Here is a 21823-nt window from a genome sequence, read left to right as displayed (position 1 = left end):
ATGAACGCTTTTCGATAGCTACTTTAAAAATAAAGCCACAAAAACAAAGCAGGAATGGAAGGCGTATCTGGTGCGACGAGCAATCACGCAGTGCCGCTCCGTGCTGGCGATAACTATAGATTTGGCAGTGCTTCCAGACGCGAAGGAAAAAGTGGAAGCGTTTATCAATAGTGTTGCAGGGTCCTTATAAGGCGTAGCATTCTTTGCTGAGTACCCCGCCAGACCACACAAAAATGCAGAACTGGTGGAGATAGCACCTGTAATCGTTATAATAGCCTAAATAGTGACAATTTGTCGGACGGAATTTCGAAAAACAAAAATAAGAAACATTGAGAAAATAAAATTTTTGCAAAAACAATCCGATAAAATAAAAATATGCATCTTATACATCTCCCCCCGAGAGCAGTATAATAAAAAAAAATCCGCTAAAGAACGTTGGCATTACGAACAAAAAAAAACAGTGTAAACGGACCAACTCCGCTTACGCCTATAGCATCTTCGGAAAAAAAAATAAAATTAGCGGAGTGAAGGCACATCATCGTTGTAATGGTATAAATATACATCATTAGGGAGAATAAATAAAAGAAAACTGAAAAAGAATAAAATTATCCAACGTCTTTCGTCACTCATAGCCATATTTGGCTGCAAAGAGCGCACACGCTAGACCCGCGGCATACGAATGCTCCAGATTAGCAGACGATTCTCTGAATAACAGCAGATTTTTAAGTGCGAATGCACTTTATAAGCGACCCTGAATTCCGGTGACCGCCGTCCGTCCACATAGCAACAGCTGCGGGTGCGCGCGCTCCTCGTCTTCCTAGGCAACGGGGGGGAGATGGGCGCGCGCTGCCTGGCCGCTGACATGGCACATACCCACGTGGGGGATTGGCCAGGAATCTCCTCGTCTTCCTTGGCAACGGGGGGAGATGGGCGCGCGCTGCCTGGCCGCTGACATGGCACATACCCACGTGGGGTATTGGCCAGGAATCGGGCGTGAGAAGGGCTAATGCACCCGCTTAAAGGAGTACTGACACGAAATTTCAAAGCTGAGATCCGCTCTAGCAATCAAGTACAACGACAACACAAATAGGTGTCTGTGCATGGCACATACCCACGTGGGGGATTGGCCAAGAATCGGGCGTGAGAAGGGCTAATGCACCCGCTTAAAGGAGTACTGACACGAAATTTCAAAGCTGAGATCCGCTCTAGCAATCAAGTACAACGACAACACAAATAGGTGTCTGTGAATAAATGCATCTTTCTTTCTTTGTAGTTGTGTGTGTGTGTGATCTCTCTTTCGCGAACATTACCGAACCGCGCAAATTCAACTCGTGCATTCGCACTTTCACATTCTTCCCCTCGGGGAAATGCGGGGAACTTTTCTGTTTTGTAGTACAGCAAATGCTCGTTAATTCTAACTCGAAGGGGACCATAAAATTGTTCGAATTACGCGGAGTTTGAATCAGCCGGCGGGCGCAAGAACAAATGGAAATCGCGTCACACAGCGCGGGCAGAACACAAAGAAGCCACCTCTGGACTCGTTATCGCGAATTAGGCGCTACTACACGTTTGTAACGGGTGGTTTTGTAAATAATGTTTCGTAAATAATAATGGCATGCGCCGGAGCCCTGGCGCCGGTATCGCGGAGCTCTCTGTAGAAGCTAAATAAGCTGGTGCAGGAGAGTCGCGCGCGCGCGCCACGCTGTTGTTTTTTTCTGTTTCGTTCTTTTGCATCTCTAGTAAATTTGGTATGGTTTGGATTTGAAACACATTGTAATCACTCTGGGCCGACTTCTTCTGCGAGGAGCGATGGAAACCAGGGGATCCCAGTTCGAATGAACCGTTCTGGATACTGACGCGTTCGAATTCTCAGGAATTTTCTCCCATTGAAATATATAGGGCTGTGCCGGGACAAGGGCGCGAGTTCGGATTAACCGGAAGTTTATATTAACCGAGTTCGAATTAACGAGCTGTTTCTGTATAAACTTTTTGTTACTGCTGTTGGTCGCTTTGTAACCCTTTTTCTCTGCTAAGTTCTCCCTAATCTTGCTTTTATATCTAGACGCCCCCCCCCCCCCCCCCCCTTGGTATGATACCCAACAGTTGACAGTGTGGACACACTGTTCAGAGGTCCTTTTTTGTGGTTGTGTGCGCATGTGCGCGGCTAACCAATGCAAGGCACTAGCAGACTAAGGAGGCTGGTTATGATTTTTACCTTCGTACTTTATTTAAAATAATTATAATATTCGAGCGCTAACGTAACAAAAATCATGTATGTTTGCCTGATTTGTTTCTTCCGCGTTGGGAAGTTGTCAGCGAATTTATTTGACGATCTTACGGTCGTCACGTTCTTTTGCCGCAGAGGATCCGCCTGGATTTCGAAGAATTCGACCTGCAAACCAGCGCCCAGTGCTCGGCCGACCTCCTCGTCGTTCGAACAGCCAACGTACGTGTGATTCAACTACATTTTTCTTTTAACACGAAAGTCTCTTATTCCCGGTTACACCAAGATTTCGCTGATGTCATATCCGTCACGGAAAGGACGCCAGTACAACGAAGCAAGCGGCTTGTAAAGGGTGCACCGCTGCACACAGGGTCTTCTTGCGGGGAAGCAACCTTTGGTACAAAGGAGTACGTTATACTTGGGGTTGCTCGTTTTCGGGTTTTATATTTTAACACGAAAGTGTTTTATGATAGGATACACCAAAATCTCACTGACGTCATATCCGTCACGGAAATGACGCCGGTACACCTTTGCCGAAGCGACCCGCGAGCAGGATATCGTTCGCCAAGCACACCCGCGAGACAGCCGCTGACCCGCAAATCACGCTCAGCTGCAGATTTCGCTGCGGATTCACTTTCGTGTTTTCCGGTTCCTATGACAGAGGAATCAACCACAGTTCTTCTTTCAGTCATTTACCTTTGCAAACACACAGCGCACACACACATGTCCGCACTACAGCTATGGGCAAATGGAATGCGAACACGAAAATATGAACCAGTACACGAATTATTGAAGATATACAGTTCGCGGCGGTTCAATACCTAATTGCGAGCTGTTGGTATACTTGGAAAGCCACACTTCTCCACTTTGTTACTGCAAATAAGCGACACGTCATGGCGACCTGAATTGAAAAAATCGCGCTATTTGTATGTTCTCGTTCATATTTTCGTGATAGCGTTTCATTTGTCCATGACTGACATACATACATACATACATACATACATACATACATACATACATACATACATACATACATACATACATACATACATACATACAAACATACAAACATACATACATAATACGTAGACACATACACGCATACATACATACATACATACATACATACATACATAATACATTCATGCCGACATATCCACAATACGCACATACATACATACTGAATTTCTGCAAATTTTTTATACAGTAAACCCTCGTTGTAGAAAAATACTGGGGGCAGGAAACTGACTTCGTTATAAGCAGTACTCGAATCTTGACTCCGTACAGCGTTCGAACTAACATTTTTAAGTTTTCCTATTTCCCGCGTACAATTACAGATTGAAATAAACTAACTGAATCGGCTGTGACCAATATTCACTCTCTTGAACAATTGGAATTCTGAATGGCATTGTTTTGCGATTTTGATGCATTCTTGTGTATGTGTGCAACCTATTTCCAACAGTGTGCCACGTGTATTGGTATTTTTGTAACTTTGGTGCATTCCTGTATTTGTTCAAACTATTTTGATCAGTGTACCATGTGTATTGTGCCTAAATGTTTTTTTTCCCTTGTGATGCCCCTCGTGTTTGGGCCCTTCAATGGGCTTGCCGTATGTTTTAAAGAAATAAATAAATGAATAAATAAATAAATAAATAAATAAATAAATAAATAAATAAATAAATAAATAAATAAATAAATAAATATATCGGTGCTGATTTGCTCTCCCCCTACACTGCCGTTGGGACCGCGGAAATTTTCGAATTAAGAGAAGTTTTATATAAAGCGAATTCGTTATACTGAGTGTTTACTGCATTTGCCCCAGTCTCAAGGGTATGCTCCGGGACAAACGAATAGGTTGTATCCACTGGCGAAGCACGCATGCAGGCAACCATGTGAGTGCGCCGTCACTCGTTACGTCGGGCTCCGCAGGATGGCGGTACTTGTCCGGGCTAAGCACGTTCCACACGTTCCACTAAGCACGTCCCACACGTTCCACTTGGACGTTCCACACTCTACCCCACCGTACGCCAAGTAATGCCTCGACTCCAAAGTGACTGAGATTAATAACATCTCTGTTGACACCACCGCTGAGAGTCGGGTTGAGCCAGACGACGCACACCGGTGTTTTTTTTTTCGGCGTGCGGGCACCGGGGCACAAGCCGAGCCACGTCCGTGTCGCTTCGGCCATGTACGGGTCTGTTTCCGGTGTTGCCAAACGAAGAAATCGACAGATAAACTTTTCAGTGGATACCATCTATACGTAAACAAGAATGCAAAGGTGCACCTGCAAAATATGTTATCGCGGAGTGCCTGCAGTTTCTCGATTTCTTCGTTGCCGCAGGTGGCTCCGAGGTTCTACTGCTCAAACGGGCGACCCAAGCCTTACCTGAGTAACTCTCCCGTTGTGAACCTTATGCTGCTCACCAATGGCCTGAGGCATAGCCGCGGTTTCCGGATCCGCTTCACAGCCACCAACAGCAAAGGTGAGGCGCCCCTATTCACTAAAAAAACTTTGCCATCCCTTCCTAACGTTTCGACTGGAGGACCAGTCGTCATCCGACCAGTCTTCAGCTTCACTCAGATGAAGACTGGTCCTCCAGTCGAAACGTCAGTAAACCACTGTTTTTGTGTTTTTAATCGTGAGTCAACCATTTTCTCAAATATTTCTTCGGGCTCCTCGGGAACTTTCTTGTACTGCCTATATATATATAAGCCAAGCCACGGAATACGCGGGCGATTGATGAGGTGGGGCCTTCGGGACACGTTTGTCACTTATTCAAGGGATGCTGGATTTGTTCTTTGTTTGGATATTGTGTATGTGTATTGTTCCGTTGCCGCCCTTGCTAAAGCCCGAAAGGGCTGGCAGTATTGCGAACAAACAAACAAGTAAGCAAGCAAGCAAGCAAGCAAGCAAGCAAGCAAGCAAGCAAGCAAACAAACAGACAGACAGACAGACAGACAGACAGACAGACAGACAGACAGACAGACAGACAGACGGACAGTCAGACAGACAAATAAATAAATGAATAAATAATGTAACATAATGTTAATTTGTAACTTGTTCACTGTATAATCACGAAAGAAGAGCCGAGTGTCAATCATTTTTTGTGTTTAACTTCTCGATGAAGCCAGTTTCCGCTGTGTTTTCTCTTTGCGATTACCGCATGCAATCATGAACAGTTGTCGGTAATTATTTATTTATTTGAAGTGCTCACCAACAGCACAGGGCCTTCTCGGGTGATGCACCGCATACATAGGTACAAAGAATACGAACAGGCAACATACATGGATACAAGGAATGCAAACAAGGAATACAAAGGAATACATGGATACAAGGAATACAAACAGTACAAATATTTTGCTTTTTTGGTTTCAAGACATTTGCGGCGACCGAAGCCAGTTCCAGTGCGGAAGCTTGGAGTGCATTCCACTTGCCCAGGCGTGCGACGGAAGGTTCGACTGTGGCGATGGAACGGACGAGGAGTTCTGCCGTAAGTTTGTTTTACTTAACTGGTTTATGAGCATCGTGTTCAACGTATGATGTCAGATTCCTGAAGACCGACTTTGTTATTAGGGGCCAAGCCCTTTAGGGGCTGGGGTTGTTTGCGTCTTGTGTCGTCGTCTTAATCGTTGTCTCATGTAGTCATGGCAGTAAAACACCGGGAAACTCCTTTACGCTCGCGCTAGAAAGTAACGCGTACTAAAAAAACACCAGGACACCCATTTACGCCTCGAGCTATATAGAGCTTCGTGCTTCAAGGACCATAGACTTTTACAGCAAAGCTGTATACCTGTACCACCCAACGGTTTCATTTCCGTTGGCAAAAACGCCAAGGCACCAAGAATACACTTATGCACTGCATCCTTCGGACCTTCCCAGGCTTCACGTTAGTGGAGATGTTCCGGGATTTTTAGTGTACGCGTAACTATTTATTTACAGGGCGATTTGGTTTAACCGACCACCAAAATTTAGGAGAAAGGTACGACCGTAACACAGATACCGCTTTTGATGGTATGTATACTCCTAGAGGTTTTGGCGAAAGTTATTTGCAAAAAAGTACACACTTGTGAATGATTATTTATATAAATTTACTGTTATAATCCGAGTTTTAATGATCATGTTTATATCGGAAAACTGGAGGCAGATTTTGAAAGAAAACAGCACAGTGAAAGATTTCGAGAATATGGCTTGCGAATTGCTAAAGATATCATTTTCCAAAGTTTCTACCCAAAATACTTCAATTCACCCCGTCATTTCAGGAACTAACAGAAGTGCCGGGATATTATGTGGAACGATAACGCATTTGAGGGCAGACTTCGCACATTTCGAAGCAGGAGTTACATATGGGGTTGTTTTTAAAGGGGGGGGGGTAGTTATAGTCATCACTTGACTCCACTTTTGCCAAACCGCTCTGGTCAGCATAGACGGTGCTCTCGCCGCCACCTTTCCTCTTTTATCGCCTCCGTCTCAGAGGGGCGTACACAAGCCGACATTGGGGTTTTCATTCGTACGACCATTTTAATGCTGACAATTTAAAATATCTTACAGCGGCTACAAAGAGGAAGGCGTAACTATTTGGGTAGATAATTAAGACAGGCCAGAATTCGCCGGTCGATGGGAGAAAGAATAATCCTGCGGCGGACACTAAACGACTACTGATGCGCGGGATGGGCATAGGAGTGGCAGAAGTTAACGGTGTTTCGTTCGCCTGTTCTTCCCTGCAGACGTACCCCTGTATCGGCCAAACCTGGTAACCGACGTCCCCTGCGGAAGCCCCGTTGTTGAGCCAGCAACGGAGAATGGGGACCGCATCGTGGGGGGCCGGGAGGCCGTGCCTCACAGCTGGCCCTGGCAGGTAACTCTTCCGCCCGCACCGGCTAGCTCTCATCGGCCTGTTGGCTTTTTAGAGCGAAAGCTCTATTAGGCCATTTCGCAAGGTCATTCATCGCGTCGCCGTGACCTTGAGCCGCCGGAGCGCAAGTGTAGCATGTGTGACGTCACGCCGCGCTATCCGCTGCGGAGAGGCGTAGCGGCTGCGCTCGCTCAGGACCCTTCCACTGCGGTACCACGTGACTGGGCGAGGGCTTAGCGGTTGCTTCGGCGGCGCTTGGTCGCTCAGTCTCGCCGTGGATCGCGTGCCGGCTGGGCCGTCTGTGCGCGCGTTTCACGTTTTACACGTTGTAACAAGGTGTACAAGTGCTCAGCCTGACCAATTGTTTACAGCTGTGACGTTATGACGCTATCAGTGGCGGATGTGTCCCCTCGCCGGAAATAGCTAACAAGATCCAGCTAAGGCTTCGCTCTAGCATGCAACTAATACCAAATGGAGAGAAGGGCATTACATAGTATATAGTGCACATTGATACGACGGTCTCTCGTTATTGACTAATGTAAGCGGCCGCTCAAGGTGTTAACAGGATTCGTTAAATTAGAGCTCTAAAGCGTCTCGCATCGACACCGCTTGCTACCGCTGGAATATACGTTACTGGCGCACCTAAAGGACACAAGTATTGGTCAGACCCCGTAAATAGTAAAAAGCATATGGGCACCTCATCATCATTATAATCATCATCGACACCGCGTTCGTTTGGCGTAGCCAGCCAGGTAACGTAGCTCAGCTGACATCGCCAGCTTCATAAAAGACCGTTTGCTCCCTTTCTCTACGTCGCTGAGTTTGGCTGATACTGCTCTCCCTGGGCAACGTTTCTAGTGAACGTTTCTAGAGCAGCGTTTGTAGTTCGTCCCAGACTGCTCTGCAAAAGCCAAAATGTAAAGATGCGTCGAGTTAACTGGCATGTGTTTGTTAAGCTCTTGCGTCGCGAGAATTGAGACAAGGTCGCTCTATCATGGAGCATGGCAGTACGCATACCAAACGTCTATAGTCTGACAAGCGCGATCGCGTTATCACATCCGTGGGTCAGGTTAGTTATCGTTTGTCACGTTTCCCCAGCACCAGCCGCCCAGTGTTACGGAGTGAAAAAAATTGACCAATTCCACCTATTAGGTGTCACGAGAAGCTTCAATTGCATGCCGTTTCGTTTTCGTCCTTCGCAAAGTGCTTTTCGAAGCATTTCTACACCGCTTCCATCGGCGCCGCTAAACCGCACGGGTACGATGCCCTTGCTTGACCTAGCCTGAGCTTGAAGGGCAGAGGGACGCTACCAGGCGTTTTCCGGGGCTGTGCCTGGAGTCATAAACTTCGCTTAAAAGGCAGCTGGCGCGCTGTTTTCAAGAACGCTGGGGTGTGTGATGCACGGGCGGCTCTGAGGAGTCCGCTTCTTCGTTGTTTCTTCCGCAGCCGAGCATTCAGCTGAGCGGCACCTTCCCGGCGGCCCACTTCTGCGGAGGGGCCTTGCTCCGTAACGACCTGCTTATTACGGCCGCTCACTGCGTCGCTGGGTAAGAGAACGTCGTGCGATTGCTATTATCACTATTATTCGTCGGGACGTGCGTGCTTACCTACAAATTGCGTCATGTAATGTTGGCGTATGCTTGGATCTAGCGAAAACTCATCCCTGGGATGCATGTACAGTTGAACCTCGTTATAACGAACACTGATATAGCGAATTATCGGCTATAGCGAACTAAATACGAACTTTGGTTGGTACAATCTCAATGTCAATCTTTGGACATATCTAAAGCTTACACAGCTACGCTGTTAAAAAAAAAGTGATGGTGCGGCATATTTTGTTCCGATGACGTCATCATGGACGCCTTACATTTATGAATACTTTGGTTACTGGGCGGTTGATAACGGTCTCTCATTAGAGAGTTTTGATATAGCGACTAGCGGACGCTAGCGATACGGCGGCGGGTTACCGGGATCCGACTCCGCATGCATGCGCGGGGACGGGGAGCAGGTTACCCCTCACCGCAACGAATGCGCGGGCTCACGAGGCATGGATGACTGTCCCCGCGGAACAAATGCGCACATGCCCAGTCGGGTCCCGGCACCTGCCGGCTATGCTAAAACTCCCAATTATCTAGGGCAGGGGGCTGTCGTTCACGTTCTGTGAATTTGAGGATAGACGATGATGATGGTGGTATTGATGCATTACCCAGCTAATGACTCCTAGATCCACCAGGTCTGCGAACTGGTGGATCGATGGTGGAACGCGTGATACATAGTTGCTAATGTTGGTAAAACAAAGTAGGAGCTAACTGAAAGTATAGAGCACCCATCCCATATGAAACGTTTCTTTCAAATTGAATTCGCATGGTAGAAAATTTGAGAAGGTTATCCGCAATAATACCAAAAAGAGACATGTGCCCATGGTCACGTGACGGAATGCAGTCTGCGTTAATGTATGAATAAGAGACGAGCAATGGGTGTATTGATGAGAGTGAAACAAAACAAAAACAGTTTTTTATATAGCACCATTCGTGAAAGTCTAACAAGTCATTCTAAAAATTGCACATGAGAGTACGTTGATTACGATACGAAGATGCAATAGTGGTATCATCTGCGTATAAAGAGCAACTCTAGTGATAAAGGTACGATGGCAGATTATTAATGTTTCATTTCATTCATTTTATTTCCTTAAGGACTCCACTGGGCGGGTATTATGGAAAAGCTGGATACGCAGAGAAAAATACATTTGAACACATTAGTTTAATTCAGCAAAAACGTGATATGTAACATTTCCTCTAATAGTTGTTGGGCAGGTGTTTCAAACAATGGCGCAGGAAAGGTCTTTGCAATCTTCGATGGCGGCACGGGTAAAAGAGAGCCAGGAAGAGTAACAGTTCTGGTACGATAACGGGACACTAAGTGAATGGCCGGTATGATGTAAAATGTATGTAAATGGAAAATAATAAGGGGCCCAAAATGGAGCGCTGCGGGACACCTTTGTTAACGATAAAAGGGTTAGAAGTGTAGTTATTTACGTTAACAACTTGGAATCTATTACGCAAGAAACTTTTTCGGAGCAATAATGGCGGTCCTGAGATACCATAAGATTGTATTTTATAAACAAGATGTGATGATCAATTATCTAGAAAGCTTTTGCTGAAGTTGATTAAAACAGCATCAGTATGTCCCCACGATCGACCACAGGCCTTACCATAGTAGTGAAATAAGCTATGGCAAGGTCAATAGATGTCCCTTCCTTGAAGCCAATTTGGCAAGGAGCCTGAATACAAAATTTGTAAAGTATTTGGCCTTTTGAAGCTCCAGTAATTTTTCTAAAATTTTGTGAAAAAAACAGAAGAAATACAATGGGCCGATAATTTTCGGGGAGGAAGGGGTCGCCTTTTTTTAAAAAATCGGTATAACCTTAGTACTCTTCAGTTGCGAAGCAAAAGCGCATTTTTTAAAGACAAGGTTGAAAATACGGCCGAGAATGTGCTGCAGAAATAATCGGGCTAACCAACTTAATGTGCTTGCTGTACTTGCCATCAAGGGCAGGACACGTACTCTCTAACATGAAAATTATCGATAAGATTTCGCCGGGGCGGGCTGGACGAACAAAGAATGATTGTGGGCATCTCTGATTAAGAGTGATATCATGAGATGAATTAGCGTTGCACGAAATCTTGGAAACATAGTCACGAAAGGCAGTAGAGATACCGACAGAGTCGGTAATAACAGAGCTATTTTAAGGTAAGGATAATACAATATTTCAACGTTTATTTACATTTAGAAAGTCATGGAGAGGCTGCCACTTTTTGTTCGTGTTGTTGTTAGACTGCTCAATTTGTTTTTCGAAATAAAGGCGTGTTATTTTTTATACTGTAGATAGTCGATTAGAATAGAAACGATATTGTTTCTTCGTTTCTTCAGCCTTTCATTGAAAGGTTGGCGCTCAGTTTCTATTATACCTGTAGTCTTTTTTTACAGAACGAGTGCAGAAGACAATTAGCAAGCCATGGAGAATGGACAAAGCTATATTTTCTTTCAGAAGAACAGGAGGTGGTTGTCTCATTAATTGGCGCAATCACCGTTTAGTAACTCATCTGGAGCCTCGTCAGGGTTAGAGGAACGAAAAATTCGAGACAATGTCAGCGAATGTTTCCTTCGCAAAAACACGGTTAGGCTGAGGATTTGAGAACGGTATGATTTGAGTGCTGAAATACTAAGATATAAGATAATGATCTGTAAGGGAAGTTTCAATGACACACCGGCCGCGGTGGCTCAGCGGGTAAGGCGTTGGGCTGCTTGGCATGAGGACGCGGGTTCGTTTCCCGGCCGCCACGGACACTTTTCTGGTGGAGGCGAAAAGCAAAAACGCCCGTGTGTACGAGATTTCGGCGCACGTCAAAGATCCCCAGGTGGCCTAAATTAATCCGGAGCCCTCCACTTCGGCGCGCCTCATCGCGGCATTGCGTCGGCGCGTTAAACAGTACAATCAATCAATCAATCAATCAATCAATCAATCAATCAATCAATCAATCAATCAATCAATCAATCAATCAATCAATCAATCAATCAATCAATCAATCAATCAATCAATCAATCAATCAATCAATCAATCAATCAATCAATCAATCAATCAATCAATCAATCAATCAATCAATCAATCAATCAATCAATCAATCAATCAATCAATCAATCAATCAATCAATCAATCAATCAATCAATCAATCAGTTTCAATGACACCAACATTATGGGAACTTAGCAAATTTGAAAGATGGTGGTGTAACATTGTTTGATAATCATGACCAGGACAGCGGTTTGAAACAGATACCAATGACTGCAATTCGTAACTGCAAAAAAATGTAATCCAAGGTGCAATAACAACTAGGATCAAATACACTGACATTGAAATCACCTTTTTTTTGTAGATTAAAATTGAAATCTGGTTGTTTTTTCCAAGTACAAAATATCAAGAACGAGCGATGAAACACGGCAGAATCGTGTTTCATCAGAAAACACGCAAGAAAAAGGGGACCGATAAATACACCCCAAAACAGTTTTGTTATGATGGCGAGATGGATAAATGGAATCAAGTTCAACCTATACTCATTCATAGTTTGCCACATTAATGTTTAGGTCGTGCTTTTTACGGTATATAATATCGTTTCGTACACAGTTAGCGGCGCTACCAAAAGGGGCGTTCGACCGGTAGCCGTAATCCCATGAAAATCCTGGTACGTCATACAAATTGTTATCGGCAGGAGAAGCAACGTTTCAGAGAAGCAGGCTTCCGAGAATGAGTGATTAAAAGATTCGAGAAAAGCAGCGATATCTTAGTTTTTACGCAAGCTGCGAGCATTAAGTGGAGAAGAGGAAACCCGTTAGAACGAGATAATGTTGATTCAGCCTCTTTAGGGTTAGATAAGCCATAACGCAAGCTACAGAGTCGACTGATTACGAACTGTGACGAAAAGACACTAGGTCGTTTTCACAAACGATGCAAAAAATGCAGCCACTGTAGATTGCCTCTCCTTGATTACCTCATTCTCGGTCCACAGATAAAGCCTCTGAAGAGCAAGTGCCTCAGAAAAAAAGGAAACTCCTTTTCAGCCGTTAGATGCTCATTGACGTAAACTGGCCTTTGTTGTGTTTCGGGGAATTCGATACGCGTTATAGTTGGGCGGATTGTGCGGACTTTAGCAAGAAATTCAGATCGCTTGTCACGAGAGCACAATCTGACCATCATAGTTGAACGTCGTTATAACGAACAATGATACAGTGAATTATGGGCTATACCGAAGTAAATACAAACTTTGGTTGGTTGCGCTTTATTTTTATGACACTTATTCTTTTATAACGAAACTGAAACCGTGAGAGCCGCGCGCGATACCGGATATAACTAAGAAATATTTGGCCAGAAGGCCGAGAAACTACTTGGAAAAACCCTGTGGTATCCGAAACTACAGAAGTATAAAGGCCCTTTTGTTCGTGGACGAACTTCACCCTGCTCCGTGCTGTGAGCAGCCACCAGATGAAGACCACATCCTTCGTCAAATAAATAAGGACGCAGGCCTGTTTTGTCAAGTGAACTTTGTTGTGTTGTAATTTCACGTACTCATGTTCCGGCTCATTCAGCTTGAAATGCAACAAGGAGAAATGTGAGGGTTACCTTGTTTTTAGTGGGTTCGAAGCCTTAAAAAATGCATTTTTGTATCAATTATTTTTACACGAGCCAGATTGTCGATATGTTAGAGCCGATTTTTACCTATACGGTTACAACGCATATCGGATATAACGAACTAATCTGCTGTCACGATGCAACTTCGTTATAACGAGGTTCGACTGTACACTTCGTTCACCTTTCGTGCAGGCACTGTGTGGGCAGCGTCTATGTCCTCTTTTTTTCGGCGGACGCTCGATCTCATTTCCGAGCAGGTTTTAATCCCGTGGCAATCCTCGTCTTTAGTCGCGGTAACAACTTCGAGTTCACGGCATTTCGCAGGCGAGTGCTGGTCGATTTGAGCACCCTTGCGTTCGAGAGCTTTATTTTTTGCGATAGTTCATTGGTTTTTACAACCAGGTTCGAGTTTTTACCACTATGCTGAGCCCAAGGACGCGGGTTCGATTCCCGGCCGCGGCGGCCGCTTTTCTGATAGTGGCGAAAACCGAAAACGCCCCCCGTGTGTTCATCATTACGGCGCAACGTCACAGATCCCCAGGTGTTCAAAATTAACCCGGAGCCCTCCACTACGGCGCGCCTCATCAATCAATCAATCAATCAATCAATCAATCAATCAATCAATCAATCAATCAATCAATCAATCAATCAATCAATCAATCAATCAATCAATCAATCAATCAATCAATCAATCAATCAATCTCGAGCGGCAACAAGTTCATCGCTTATAAACTGGACAGATTTATAAAGAAAAAATCACTTGCAGCTTTTTTAAATCAACTGGAACTCATCATAGCGGGAGCCTTCAAAGAATTCAACTCATCACTCAGTTGTTTTTCCATCAAATTTCAAAACTCTTCAAATTCTCCTGTTAAAGGAAACAATACGCGCCATACCGCCAGGAGCGCTCTGAGGCTAGCGTTAACAAGTGACGCACCAGGCAATGAACAAATGATTCCGTTTTGGCAATGCAGGGCGTCTCTGTAGCAGCGAAACTAAGGAACCTTCGCAGCCTTAGATCGCTCCCTAGAGTGTAGCTTGGATGCAGACGTGGTCGTTCTCATACGTCCAGCAACCTAAGGTGATGACAGTGGCCCAAATCAAAATGCTGACACGCTGAAGGATGGTTCATTAAACAAAATGGTTGCGGCTTAGCTCAGCCAACTTTGGATATGTAAAGCAAACGCTTGGCTTAGTCTGGTTAGGTCTTGGTTTCCCTTGGTTAACCGTTGATGCAACTGCATTGCCGACCACGGCTCAAAACCACTCAGTCCCGTGCAACGCTCACAGGAGGAGGCCCAGCCTCACTTTCTTTCTCGGCGAACGCGGCGTTCCTCTTTCACGGCGAACGTGGTGCAAGATGAGTCGCATAGCCAGAGACGACACAGCGGCACATGCGTGGGAGGCTGCGGGTTTGGTCGGCTGCCGATCAGTTGAGTGGCCTCTCCCGTCGCGGCCGCCGCCGCTACGTGAGCAGGACGACTGAAAACGGGGCCTTGCGCGCAGCGCGGGCAGCAGGCCCGGGGGATTACGCGGTGCGTTTTGAGGGGCGTGTCACCGGGGGTGTGTCTCTTGTCAAAAGGCTAATTTGCGCATCCTCCACGAAAGCGCTGGACGAAAGTAGTAAAGCTTTGCTTTAATACTGTGCTGTCCCGTTAACAATTATACCAATTTTATTGCAAATTTCAAGTAAATATTCTAAATAAATGAGAAAACTAATAAATCAGTGGCGACTCCCCCGCCACTTTGCGGCGATTTTTCTGTGACGTCATACAGTCTTGTCTGTGTGACTGGCGGCGGCCGACCTAAGCCAGCACCAAGGGTCGATTTTATTGGGGCTTCTAGTTCCGTTTGATCACATTGCGCGAGTAACGTGCAGTTAACACACTTATAACTGTTTTTAGTTCTGGCCCATACAACGTCACTCTTTTTCCATATTATGTCGATGTGGTGCGAAATATGAATGTTTTGTAATATTTCTTGCATTTTTTTTCGCTCAAAAAACTTCTTTCATGGCGGGAATGAAGCTAAGGGTTCAGCTGAGATAACCAACCAAAGGTTGGTCTGAACGAAGTTCTATTTTGTTTTCGCAGCCGCTCTAAGAAGTCTCACTGCAGAAAGGGTACAGCGTAAGCGCTTTCCATATTCCCGTTTAGTCATCTGCCGCACTATCGCATTTATTCGCCTCTGCAGTAAGCGTCCGGAGGAATTGGTGGTGAAGTTCGGCAGCCACAACATCATTGAAGACGAGGCGGGGATTCAGATTCGCAGCGTGGATATCATCGCAAGGCACAACGTAGGTGCTTTTTAGCCACCATTTGCTTCGTAACATACAGCGAATGAAATGCGAGAAGGCCACAGAAGCTTTCCAAAACTGGATGAGCTGTTACGGTTGACTTCTCGAAAATGTTAAGTTGAAAGCGCGATATAAACTCAGCCAAGTTGAAAGATGCAGAAGGAAGCCCAAGGTTCACTAAGCAGCGGTATCGTACTTACGCAAGATTTTGCGGACTAAAAACTAAACCAAGCCTTAGTTCCAAAATCTAAAACCAAGTTTTAGTTTTAAAAACTAAATCCAAGTTTTAGTTCTAAAAACGAAAGATTTTGTGAACTAAAAACTAAAACCAAGTTTTAGCTTAAAACTAAGACCAAGTTTTTAGCTTAAAACCAAAACCAAGTTTTAGTTCTAAAAACTAAAACTTGATTTTGGTTTTTAGTCCACAAGATCTTTAGTTTTTAGAACTAAAACTTGGTTTTAGCATGGTTTCGCTGTTTTATTTCACCTTCCCACTATGAAAAACCTTTATTATTACTACGGGAGGGATATGCTTTAGCCTAGATTACCCACCACAGATAGTCTTCGCTCCTAGTTTTGGGAGATAAAAGATTTGTTGACAGTGAAACGTTTCAATAAAATGCAGTGAAAAATTGAATTAAAAGTGTTGATAGCCAGAGAAGTAACGGATTTTGTGACAAGTACAGAGCAGACGAGCGAACGAACGAGAGACATGTCCGCGATTGCCTCGCCCGCAGTGGTACCTTGGTGGGCGCAACATGACCAACGACGTGGCGGTGCTGAAGCTGACGCTACCGGTGAACTTCACGGACCACGTGCGACCTGTCTGCCTGCCCGGACCAGGAGAGACGCTTCCCTCGGGCACTACCTGCTACACCACGGGCTGGGGAACCACTCGGGGTAAGCTGCAGAGCTGGACTTTTATCAGCGTATATCAGGGCAACCCCTTCGAGTGAAGAATGAATCGTGCTTGAGTCGCCGCTGGGAGTAGAGATGTGAGCGGTTGAACAAAAAAGCATACAAAACAGGGTTTTTTTTTTCGTTTTCTGAAACTAGGGTAACATTGAAAAAAAAAGCACAGAGCTTCTCCGGGAAATTCGTTTTGATGCGACCAGTCTGCAGAGAGGGAAATGCTTTGTGAAATCTATGTCTTGACGTGAAATCGTGCGCAGATTTTGACAGCGAAGGCTCTTCTGGGGTTTTTGTGATGCAGCATGAAAGAATTATATTTCTTTCAGAGTAAACGAAAAAAAAAATATCAGGCACTTAAGTCTATTAAGTGATTTGAAGGCAAAAACCAGCTATCATTGAAGACTTCTTCACTCCTCCATCGTGTTTGCGGTGCGGTCACGTTCACCTCTCATGCGGCAGGCGTCCGGATAATTGTTGTTCCATCCCGGCACGGTACATGATTAGTGCTGTAGTTACCACACTTCGCTGCGGCTCTTCGCGACCCGGGTTCCAATCGCAGTTGAACCCAAATAAGATTTAATATATGTTTTTTACATCTTTATTTTTACAGCGGCCATAATTTGGTTTCATTCGTATATTCGCCAGCAACTACGGTCCCTTTTCGTGTTTGATAAGACGTTTAAGGGTTCCGCCTTAAGGAGTATGTCAAAGTTTTAACAGATATGTGTGGAATCATTTTTTTTTTCAAATTGTTTTAGTTTTCTAAGAAAAAAACATAAAAAACTTCTTTTTTCACCCCCCTCAAAATTTTATGAAAGCTTCCATCTCTAGATAGGAGGCCACAAGGCTGGTGTGAGTGACCACGTTTAGCGCTAGACAGGCGTCACCTTTCGGAGGCTCAAATAAATGGTGTCTCTACTAGTTGCATCCTTCTTATCTACACGGTGTCGCTTTAAGCCAGATACAGGTCTCAATAAACAGTGGGTCCTGGGTTTTGTTTTCAGTCTTGGGGAACAAGGGATGGCGGCAAATATACCGTATTTTCGCTATTCTACGTACCCTCTCCTACTTTCTGGAAGAAAAACTGGAAAAAAAAGTTCGCATGCGAATGTAAGCACCCCCTTTTCTGAGTAACCAGCGCAAGGTGGACTTCAGACGTGTGGGAGCTGGCCCGAGTTGACAATGCGTCCAAGTAATTTATAAAGTTTTCAATTACAAACCACTTCAACGGAACAGAAGACGACCTGCTAGGGGATACTCAAAGCGGTGGCCCAAGCGACAATGGACTCGAGTGGTAGTGAAGGTGATTGAGTGTCAGACGTAAGCGGTGGGTTCCCTATCTGTACCTATTTTCTCTAATGTTTGCCAAATAAAACATTATTCCTTCCTCCCAGACTCGTAGAGGTACGGCTGCGAAAAAAAAATGGCGGGGGGAAGGGTCTTTTTGTTTTTTGCATCTAAGCACCCCCCTCATTTTGGGTATCGCGATTCTAAAAAAAAAAAAAACGGCGGGGGGGGGGTGCTTAGAATCGAGTAAATACGGTATATGTGGGAATCAGGCCACGCATATCTCGAGTACAAGCTGTTTAAGAGTTTTGAATAACTTGGCTGTGGTTGTAATTATATCAACAGGTTTTAATCAATAAAAACATGGGTTATTATAACAATATCTAATCGCTTAACTTCGGCGTTATGCCTCATAGGTACGTTCCCTCTTCCGTTAAGCGGCCATGAAGACAAAATACACGCTTGGTTCATTAGAAAGACTCGTTTGTCCCGATAACAACGATACGAAGTTTATCGCAAACATCGAACAAACAATAGAGATAATAGAGAAAACGTATGAAGCAGTGGCGACTCCCCGGCTACGTTCCGTCGATTTTTCTACGACGTCACAGAATCTTGTTTGTGTGATTCGTGGCAGCCTACCTAAGCCAGGACTAAGAAGCATGACTGGGCGAATGTAGTGGGGCCTCTAGCTCCGTTAGCTCGTGTCATCTGAATGCTAACATGCAGTTAAAACACTTGATAATTGTTTTTGCTGGTTCATATTACGTCACTCCTGCCAATGTTGCGTCACGGTAGCGCGAAATTTGAACGTTTATCGACATTTCTTGCGGTTTTTAAAGACAATAGTCTACCTTGGGCTTCTTAAACCCAGAAATTTTGGTTTGTCTGTATGTCCGTTTGTCTGTCTGTCTGTCTGTCTGTGACTCTATTCAGCAACCCGGCCAAAGTGAAACGAGATCTGCGTAAAAGTCTTATATACTCACCGCCAAATCTAAACGCCTGAGTCCGGTGTCAATGTTCATACTTGTCAACATTGTTGAACAAGAACAAGAGATTACGCAAAAATGAGTCCGTAAATTAATATATAAGTGATGCATACAGTGTCCCTTTATTAAAATTCATGGATGCTTGGTTTTTGCGATATGAAATGAAATTCTACATCAACTGCAGAAAATCGTCGCCTGCTGTCGCCCGCGCCACTATAGCATCCTGGCGGAATTTTAAGACATGAAACCGCAACAATAACGAAAGGTTCCACTTGATAGGTTCTACGTTCTGTTTGGAACGCACGTGGAGTAGGGCAACGCGGTTCTATAAACGTTGAAGTAGGGCGCCTCGACTCACTCGCGTCTCCGCCGTGCGGCAGCGCTGGCATCGCGGCACCCGGACTGGAGCAGTGGAACGCGGTAAATTTAAATTGACTCGAACAAACCTCTAGCGCGTTTACTTTGGAAAGAGCGCGACGGAAGAGGAACAGCATTAGAGGTGAGCGGAAATGCGAAGGGAGGCATTTACTTGGCAAATGTCGACTAGAGATATCGTCTTTTGTCCACATTTGCAACGAAAGGAGCAGATACGCGGCGAAAAATCTTTGTATGCCTCACTGATAACGTTTCATGTCTCATCAAAACGCTTCGCGTGGCAAGAATCGAACCATGGTTCCTCGCGTTATGAAGCCGACGACTATCCGATCGCACCACTCCGACATGGTCGAGGCAGTTCGGATTTTGGACTTTGACTGTGACTCACGTTGCATGGGAGAAAGTTTTAACCACCTTTCTCTTGGAAACGGGGATTTGATTCTTTTGTTAGAAAAACGCCTCTTGCTGCTCGAATGGAACTGAGTGAGCTACCACCAAAAGCTAGTTCTTTCAAATTCAACAGATCGGTATTTTGTCTTCATGACCCCTTTAATATAGCTTGATTCGAAAAAAAAAATTACAACCGAGATCTCGTTTGTGTAATGCGAATCACACGTACGCGCAGGCACTGGCGGTTCGTTCCTGCTGAAACAGACTCGCCTGACCGTGCGTGATTTCGACCAAAGCTGCAGCAACATCCTCAGCTTCCAGCCGACCCTGCGCGGAAGCGAGATGGTGTGCGCTACGGATGACGAGGACTCTTCCGGACCCTGCCACGTGAGCCCATCTGCTCTGCTAACGATATTTCGGCTTCAAGGGGCTGGCTCGTATGTTGCAGTTTGTAGTTACCTGAGAGAGAGAGAGAGAGAGAGAGAGAGAGAGAGAGAGAGAGAGAGAGAGAGAGAGAGACAGACAGACAGACAGACAGACAGACAGACAGACAGACAGACAGACAGACAGAGAGAGAGCGAGAGAGAGATCTTTAACATGAACTGGTGAAGTAAGCCGTGCTGGAGGCAGGGCTTGCTACGGCAGATTGGGATGGTTAGAGTGACGTAGCTGAGTGTAGACATTCCGGAAAATGCAGTGAGAGAGAAAAGAAAAAAAAACGTTGAAAATGAGATTTAAGGAAATGCTAAAAAGAAAATTCAATACAAGATGCTGCAGAGAAAAGGAGAATGCCAAACAAAGGTAGATAGATACATTACCACACTAAGCAGTTGGAGTCGGTTCTGGGTCACTCGCGCTGTTTTAAGTATACAGAATTTTTCCCAGGCCGAGTCTGTGTTCGACTGTGTTCGACTGTATCGGTGTTCGACTGTAGTGTTAAGTATATTTTCCTTCTCTAGAGTAAACTTGTTTGGATACTTGGAAGAGCAGCTGCTTTTTTATGGAAATTCGAGATAATTTGTGGATATCTCACCCGTCCATCTTTGGCCCTCGTCTTTGTACTCCCGCAGGGTGACAGCGGAGGACCCCTCGTCTGCCAGATCGGCTCGTCTTCCGACTGGACCCTGGCGGGCATGACAAGCCAGGGCACGCACCTGACGTCAACGCACGCCCTGTGTGGAATGGGCACGGGCACCATATGGAGTTCCACCATCGCCAACCGAGCCTGGATAGACGGTGCACTGCGCAGATTCTGAAGGGTTTTCACCGGGACGCCCGCGTACGGAGCGCCTCGCTCCCAACAGAGGGTTGACGCCAAGTTCGAACTCACCGCTAGTAGTGCGCTACAGATGTATATAGACACACCCTATTAAAGCGGAACGCTTTCTCTGGTGCACAAGAATACGATTTTACTACTCGTCTGGTCTGTTTCCGTGCAAGCGGCCTGAATTCGCTTGGAGCGATCTGACTCGATATGATTCAGTATGGGAACCTCGACCGGTATTATGACGCTGATTTTTATCTTGGGGGTGGGGGGGGTGTTTGTGTCGCGTCTTTGAAGCCGTTTTGAGCTACCGGAGACAGTACCGTTGCAAGAAAGCATTTATTCTAAACAAACAAGGAATACAAAATGTATGTGGTGTTACATTGGCAACGGCGTCCCGGAACCGACCTCCGTCATGTAGTAGTAGCGTGGTGAATGGGCGTCTTGCAGAACACTTGCCTTCGTTTCGACGAGGCAGAGCCAAAAGCAAAACCTAAATTGTTTATTCCTTGGCGAGAAGAGAAGAGCGATGATACAGAATTACGGTGTGCTTACAGCATGACAGCAAAACGGGCAGAGCAACGCTCTCAGTCGAGCCTGGGATGAGCGTTGACTCGGCTCGACTAAGGGCGAGAATTTGGAGCGACGAGGCGGAGGGGTGCATGATTATTTTTATTCAGTAAAACGTTACAAAAATAGGCTTTAAAAACTGCTCCCCCTCACCCTTGCCCCCTTACTCTTACCCCATTACCACATTTCTCTTACCCCCTTACCCTCCCTCCCAATCCCTCCGCCATGCACGCCAAATGTTAGACCTCATGTCTTGTGAATACTGCTGGCACCCTATAGCACCAATATATACCATCTAGTATGGCAGGGTCTGCAAACCAATTCGTTACTCCTATTACCAATTACAAACTCACATACAACGTTGCAACTGACTATTGTGTGGAGAGAGAGAGAGAGAAAATGACTTTATTGAGAAATAAATATCCTGCGGAGGTGGGTTCAAGTGCGACGCAGGGCACCCCCACCCCGACTATACTGTCGT

The 21823-nt window shown here is 45.3% G+C and overlaps 1 protein-coding gene across 1 annotated transcript; it reads left to right on the top strand.

The window, feature by feature from the left end:
• The first annotated feature begins 2368 nt into the window (after positions 1 to 2368).
• Positions 2369 to 20910, top strand: LOC144162918 (chymotrypsin B-like). The gene is made up of 9 exons (XM_077693644.1): positions 2369 to 2446; positions 4566 to 4707; positions 5602 to 5715; positions 6950 to 7080; positions 8524 to 8624; positions 15453 to 15555; positions 16293 to 16455; positions 19744 to 19895; positions 20579 to 20910. The coding sequence occupies exons 2-9, from the start codon at positions 4638 to 4640 to the stop codon at positions 20762 to 20764; spliced, it is 1020 nt and encodes a 339-aa protein (XP_077549770.1). The 5' UTR covers positions 2369 to 2446; positions 4566 to 4637; the 3' UTR covers positions 20765 to 20910.
• The last annotated feature ends 913 nt before the right edge of the window (positions 20911 to 21823 follow it).

The sequence above is a fragment of the Haemaphysalis longicornis genome, unplaced genomic scaffold (assembly GCF_048455015.1).
Source record: "Haemaphysalis longicornis isolate Haplotype H1 unplaced genomic scaffold, Haemaphysalis longicornis Haplotype H1 scaffold_12, whole genome shotgun sequence".
NCBI lineage: Eukaryota > Metazoa > Arthropoda > Arachnida > Ixodida > Ixodidae > Haemaphysalis > Haemaphysalis longicornis.
This window is presented reverse-complemented; position numbering and strand designations above follow the sequence as displayed.